At 30.6% G+C, this 7,382-nt stretch overlaps 1 protein-coding gene across 1 annotated transcript in view; it reads right to left on the reverse strand.

The window, feature by feature from the left end:
• LOC111636436 (NEDD8-activating enzyme E1 regulatory subunit-like) overlaps positions 1-5,548 on the reverse strand; it is an 8,385-nt gene extending 2,837 nt beyond the window's left edge. Inside the window, exons 1-8 of the mRNA XM_023381684.1 lie at positions 5,358-5,548; positions 5,224-5,283; positions 1,885-1,945; positions 1,736-1,808; positions 1,580-1,655; positions 1,472-1,511; positions 913-999; positions 690-826 (exon numbers count right to left, since the gene is read on the reverse strand). Of these exons, the coding sequence (XP_023237452.1) occupies positions 690-826; positions 913-999; positions 1,472-1,511; positions 1,580-1,655; positions 1,736-1,808; positions 1,885-1,945; positions 5,224-5,283; positions 5,358-5,441 (618 nt within the window). The 5' untranslated portion in view covers positions 5,442-5,548. The remainder of the gene's footprint in view (positions 1-689; positions 827-912; positions 1,000-1,471; positions 1,512-1,579; positions 1,656-1,735; positions 1,809-1,884; positions 1,946-5,223; positions 5,284-5,357) is intronic.
• Between the last annotated feature and the right edge of the window lie 1,834 nt (positions 5,549-7,382).

Consider the following 7,382-nt stretch of genomic DNA (forward strand, 5'->3'; position numbering starts at 1 on the left):
AACTCCTGTCAACTATACAGAACTATCATAAAAACATACCAGTAAATTCTTATCGGTTGGGTTAAGTTATAAATCTACTCGTGATTCACGTAATCGGGCGAGGGCGGCCAAATATCTAGCAGGCAGGCGGCTAACAGCCCAGAACCGGTCCTGGATAGAATTGGATGCGGTATACGTGTAGCATCCACCCACGGTCCTAGGCTTCCACCAGCTAAACCAGGTGAGGTTGGTGCTCTGTAAAGTGCATGCGCAAATCTGGCTTTTTGGATGCTGACAATACAGCGCTTCCACTCTGCCACTAATATTCGAATATACAATAGCAATCTTATCTTTTTTTTCACACGTAGTATAGAAATTTGTAATAAGATACATAATGCAGTTATGATAAAATATTGTGTGATTATTTTCATATAATTAAAATTAATATGTATTTCTTTTTTAGAAAATACAAGGGAAGCAACGCATCCACTGCTTCCAATGATGGCACGCAACTAGTGTACATAAATATACAGTATAACCTCCAAACAACAGATATCATTGAGACTAAGAAGTCTGTCTGCTATTTAGCAGTAAATAAAATAGATGTTCTATTTCAAGTGTCTGGGGATTGTTAAAATGTCTGTTAAGTCGATATATCAGTTATTTGAGAGTGTCCGTACATTGTATATATATTAATTAATAAATCTTACTTTTAATTTTACAATATCAGGTTCTACTTGATCTGTGAAGTAACCAGGATAACGATTGTATTCACCATAAAATCTATCAACTGCTCTAAGTAAAACATAAAATACCATTTCACTATCTGGATTATCTAAATGTTGCGCTGCAATTTAAAAATAATTTTTTGAATAATTTGGCAATTTCAGATTCTATTTTCTTTAAAATTATTTTAAAGAAAAATTTCCTTACTGATTTCGTGAACTTTAGCTGTTTTCGCATTATATTCTTCAGTTAAGGGATGTCCACGAACTACTCTCAAATATGTACAGTTTTTACCTTAAAATGAATAATAATCAGTTAATATAATAATATATACTTTAAATAAATATATACAGAGCCTTCTGAAAACAATGCTACCATTTTAAATTATTGTAATTACATTAATTATTATCAGAGACTGTTGTAATATGCATCAAAACATTGGAAAACCGTCAAAGTTTCATATTTGTCCATTATAATTTCTAAATGTGTGCACCTTGTGCCACACTGCACTGAAGTTCTTTCTATTCTGCCAGCACTTCTCCCATTCAACCACAATTCTACAGTTTTTGCATGTTACTTGTGTTGCATGGTGATGAGTAATTCAGATAAAAGGAAATTTGAATGCAGATGAGAGACAAAACTCAGACAATTACTCTATCGATTGGGATGTGTTGCATACTTCAGATAACAATTAACATAATTATGGTAATTTAAAATGGTAGCATTCATTTTGGAAGATCCCGTACGAATGCAAAACTATACTTACACAACAATCGTATATCTGATTCAGAAATTAGATCTTGAGGCTATAATAAAAATATTTGAAACAATTTAATAGCATAATTATTTATAAATTATATACATTTATTTTTACCTTCCCAAGCGAATTCAACAGTTCTTGTACTTTCTCCGCTACACACTTTACATCGCAATTAGCTTGGCTTTTATAACTAATGACATATAAATGTCATAGAGATAAGTAAAACAGGAATAAAAACATTCATATTTATAAATTTGTATTTTGTCTTACACATTTTGCAACTCAATGTAACGTTTAGAATCGGCCGTCATATCGGGAATCGTTCCCTGGAGGGGTAGTAAACCTGTATTATAAATTAATTAATTATTTTAATTTCACAGATTAAATATTGTTATAATTATTTTTATCAAATCTCTTACCTTTCCCTTCTTTGTCGACAAATTCTTTAATAGCTCGAACCATAATCCAAAATGGTTTACTCTGAAATTAACAAAAAGTGACATTGAAAACCAAAGGTAATTTTTGTGCTATCTTTTATTTTTCTATATTTTTTATTATTAATCCATGATATTATAGTATTAGTGCATTCTGGGATTAACTGAATATTGTAATCAATCGAAATTTTCTTCATCCTTTCAAAAATGCCTTTTATATATAAAACTTAAAGATAAGAAATAAACAACAGTATATTTGAACAGAGTAGTGGTGTATAAATTCAGTTGTAATTGTACAAATCCAAGTATTTACATTGGGGAAACCTTAACACAATTAAAAACCCGTATACAAAAGTACATTAAAGCTATACAGTAATAGTGATTTTTCGACAGTCAATCAACATTGCTGTAAATATGATTATGAAATTAATAAAAACACTATAAAAATAACCAGAAAAGAAAAGAATACACTTAAAGGATGCATAGACTAGTAGCTCAAGCCCTACCAGCTCATAACCAACCAACCAAAAGCAGTTCATTTGGTTAATATACAAGCGAATTTGATATGATAATAATCAATTGCATACAAAAACTAAAACATAGATTATAATTAACTTCTTGTATAAGATGCCTTAAAATTTTTAAGCCAATTAATGCTTTAAAATTGTTGGATCTAACGTAACTTTATAGACTGGTGCAGAGTTCAACTAAAATGTGATACGGGAGTGTATTATGCACATTCATGCAAGTATTAAAGTTTTAATACGCCATTCTAAATGGGGAAAGGTAACTAAGAATTTTATAAGATTAGTTGTGGATTTAATTAAATTTAGACTAAAATATATGGTAATTAACAGGTCAACATACAGTACTGAGTCTGTACTTGATAATTTGGAAGAGATAGTGAGGTTCAGTGAAGTATGAGATGTAATAAAGCCATAAAGTTCTTTGACAGCAATATCTCTGAAACTAAACTTCTTTTAGATATCCCACAGTGTTGCATAATATGGCGTCAAGACGTTTGCAGTACATTTGTAAAACCGTCAACGGATAAGTGTACGGTTTTAAACATTTCAATTGTTAATAGTTTATAATTTTAACATTTTGCAAGTGTGAGTCTTGTAATAAATTCTTTAGGATAATTTTGCCTTATATTTTATAAATGTTGTTCAACTAACGGAAGAAGATATACAATTTAAACTAATGTGTAACCAATGCCGGATGGCCGAGGCAGTTAAAGCTTTGGCTTACTGCTGTGGAGATCCAGGATTAAATCCAAGCAACCCTGGAAATTTTTTTTGGGTTGTTTGTCCTAGATATTTATTTATTTTACATTGAATTTTGGAAATGTCATCGAGCAATTGATTCCCCCAGTACATAACAAGCCCAAAAGAAGTTTAACAAATACAAAAAGACAATGGAAAAACACGTACAAAGCAATAACTCAATACGTAAGAGATATATACAGCAGAGAAATATAAATATTAAAAAACATACAGATAATATACATTCATTAAAAAACATATATTTGGCAGTATGCTAAATAAAAAATGTAATTGTAACAAGCAAAAATGCAGGAATAAAAGATAAAATAGTAAAAATATTAATAATAATTAAGAAGTAAAGAGTAAAAAAACAGATTTAAGAGTTATATAAGAAATGTCGACATGCCTGCTTATGATGAGCAAATTTTTCACGGAGTCGACATTCCATTGGGCCCATGTTATCAGCTATTTGATAAAAATAAGATCTATGTGACAAAGACAAACGAAAATGGGGGATATGTACATGTAGTGTTAAGGGTATTTCTTCCAAAAATTCTTAAATTTAGCCAAAGTTGAATTAGATCGTTAAAATATTTAAAAAAAGAGAATTCAATCAAAATATTTATTTCTCCCAAAGATATCCGGAAATCCTAGTCTTACTCTAGGGACATTTGGGTTATTGGTTTGTGGAAGGTTACTAAACTTATTAAAAAGTAGGTAAAGTTTACCAAACGGGAATACAACAGTCCACGAAGGATTGAAAACTGAGAAAAAAAATATGGATTGTAGAATAGATTTAGAGAATCTGGTTTTACGAAAATGCCCGTAATATCCTGTAAAAGATGGCCAATGATTTTACCATCTTGTCTATGTGGCTTTTAAAAGTTAATTTAGTGTCAAAAATAAATCTGAGATCATTGTATGTGTTGACATATTGCAAAGTATGAGTGCTTATAAAAAGGAGTGGTAAAATTAAATTCCCGAGTAAAGAAAAACACATTATTACAGATTTTTGTACATTAATTCTAAGGTTAACTTTACTAAAGACAGAGGATTAGAGGTGAAGATCGAATTGGAGAGTAGTGAGATCATGATTCAACAACTTTATATCATCTGCATAGGCATTAATAGAGGAATTTAAATTAATGAACAACTTTTGATATATGCAGAAAAAAAAAGGCCACTTAGAATCGATCCTTGCCAAATCCGGTATTCAGCAGGGATCAATTAAGGTAAAAAATCAAAAAAAGTAACTATGTAAATACTAGGATTTTCCCCATCAAGCATGATGGAATATGTTTTATGAAAAAGTAGAGACTGGAGAATTGAGAAGAGCTTCAACTCAAGCCTGAAATTGTGAGGTTGTTTCTGCAGCCCTTGACAAAGCCGTTCTTATTACATGTTGCACAAGTCAAATTTCATGGCCTCTAGAATTTACCTGATCAATTTTACTATTACACTTTCCCTCAGACAATTTTTTTTTTTAGTTGATAAAACAGCAAGTCTTTTTAATTCCACATTGATAAATCAAAGATAAATTGTATATACATTAGTTAGATGAGCAATAACATTTTGTAAATAATGGGATCTTTAGATCGTAACTTCTGATCAGATAACAGAACATCACATGGTCACTGACGTCACTGCAATGTAAGTGCAATCACCGATCCAAAATCGATGAAATGTTTATTCAATAACTAATGTTTAAACAAAATAAGTAGACTATACTTTCTGTCAGAACATAAAAGAAATATAACCAAAATTCCATCTGGACTGGACAAAAATTGCAGGAGTTATAAAGAACTCACATACACGATGACTTTTATATGAGTAATGTTGAGCCCAGTCCTTAAACACCTGATATGAGGCTTGGTGGGCATGATGGGTATGGAAAAAAGACCATCTTAATGGGAAAAAGTATATAACTTGTAAGATTGCATAATAAATATTCTACTCTAATTATCATTTTCTATTAATTTATACATATAAAATTAAACAAAACACATCAAAATGACAAAATTTTTAAAAGAAGGAAAAATTTAAATATAGTACAACCTACCTCCGACGTTAAATTAATACATGCTTCATCTTCTAATAAATTTTTTATATTTTTTGGTACCTAAAAAATATGTATGCACTTTTTATTATGGATAGATATGTTTAATTATAATAAATATATAAATTATTAATTACCTCTGCTACTTTAATATCTCTTACAACAGCTTTAATTGCTTCTTCAAAGTTATCTAATGATTCTAAATCCTCAAATTTCTGCATACCTATTTGTAAATATCACTAAAATTTAATATTAATTGGTTTATAAATTGTTTTTTTTTTTTCAATTAGAGTAACATAGATTATATTTCTGTTTATTAAATTATTATTTCAATGAATTTTCTTTATATCAAGGCACGTATTTGTAAAATCTAAGTGACTCATACAACATGGTATTCATATAAAACGTGTTATAGGGGGATTGACTATATTTAAATAAAGCATATTATACAAAGACTTTCACACAAACTTGAACATCATCACCAGATTTCAAATGAATTGTTTAAATTATCTGTTTAATGTATGTTACTAAAGAACAGAAACATGTTTACGCCCCTTTCACGTGATCTGGTTTAAAACTGTGGCAGTGGCTAACAACAGTGTCATAATCTAAACACGGCAGCCAATTGTCTATTCACAGTGACAGTACACACAATATTTTCTGTACTTTCAATTAGTTTGTTTTCATATTTATTTGGAACAGTAGTTCATATAAGAGTATAAAAGTACACAATAATCTTGACCATTCCATGGCAAAAAACCATGCAGCAAAACAAAACTAGTCACAAATGGTATTTTACCATAACCATATCGTGCAAAGGTTCCACAGAAATCATCAGCTAATGGCAATTTATGCAACCATTGCTTGCCATGGCCATGCAAACCACATCATGTGAAAGTGGCTTAAAGTATAAAGTATATTTAATCATGTTGATTGTTTTATATCACTGTAATGGATTCTATAACTGTAATAATATTTATGTACTAGATATTTTACCCAGTTATCAAACGGTTACGGGACAGAAGGAAGGACGGACACCTGTTGAATGGGTTATATATATAGATCATTAATTTTGGTTTCACTTTGTACTAATATTTTACAATAATTACTAAAAAAATATTTAAAATTTATGATAGTGGATATCAGTTACAAGTAGAAAATAACGTTATATAGTTATTGTTTTAAACAAGTATATTTATTGTAATTTATATTTTACTATATAAAATAATTATATAGTAAACACTACTATACAAATGAAAGTTTTTGATTTTTAGATCAATGAAAGTCTCTTCTAGAAGTGGAGAATTTATCTTGTAGATGGTATTAAGCCATAATATAGTTTAGAAGTCAAATATTTTATCCAGATTTGATCCATCAATATTCACAATATTCATTCTATATATATACAGGGTGTCTCAGTTAAATATTCCAGAATTTCTAAGAGGGGTACGGTGCATCCTGACAACTTGGAATCATATAGCAATGTGGGGTCGGAAATGCTTTCCTGACTCAGTAGATGGCATTGCGCGAAAGTTTGAGCATTCTTGCAGGGAATCATCATTTCACACAAGGACGCAGAGTTAGCCAATATGCATTTGGTGTATGGGCCTGCAGATTGTAGTGGGCCAGCCGCACAGTGCTTGTACATAGAATGATATCCGATGAGGCGTTTCCCAGCCATAATTTCTTTGCAAGCATGCACCAGAGGTTAGCTGTTTCTGTGTACATCACTGCTTCAGGAAAGCATTTCCAACCGTGCATTGCTATATGATTCCGAGTTGTCGGGATGCACCCTATCCCTCTCAGAAGTTCTGAAACATTTAACTGAGACACACTATATATACATGTTAGACTCAAAGACTGAAAACACTCATTGAGCGAAAAAAATGACCACAATGTGAAATTTGCATCATGGCTTTCATGATATTTGACCACTGTGTTGTTGTGATTAAGAAAAGCCATAGGGCATTCTGAACATTAGCTGATGCAACCATGATAGAGGATGATATGATGCACAGTTGTTTGTAACTCTAAAATATGAGTTCTAGCTTTGAAACATTTTTATTTATAATTTTTAATGCTGAACAATGTTAGTTCTACAAGTTTTCCTAGAAATTTAATTTTCATACTTAAAAAAAGTTTCAAAGAAATAAAATGTATGG

Source organism: Centruroides sculpturatus, unplaced genomic scaffold (assembly GCF_000671375.1).
Source record: "Centruroides sculpturatus isolate CEXI.00-Female unplaced genomic scaffold, Cexi_2.0 scaffold913, whole genome shotgun sequence".
In the NCBI taxonomy this organism is placed as follows: domain Eukaryota; kingdom Metazoa; phylum Arthropoda; class Arachnida; order Scorpiones; family Buthidae; genus Centruroides; species Centruroides sculpturatus.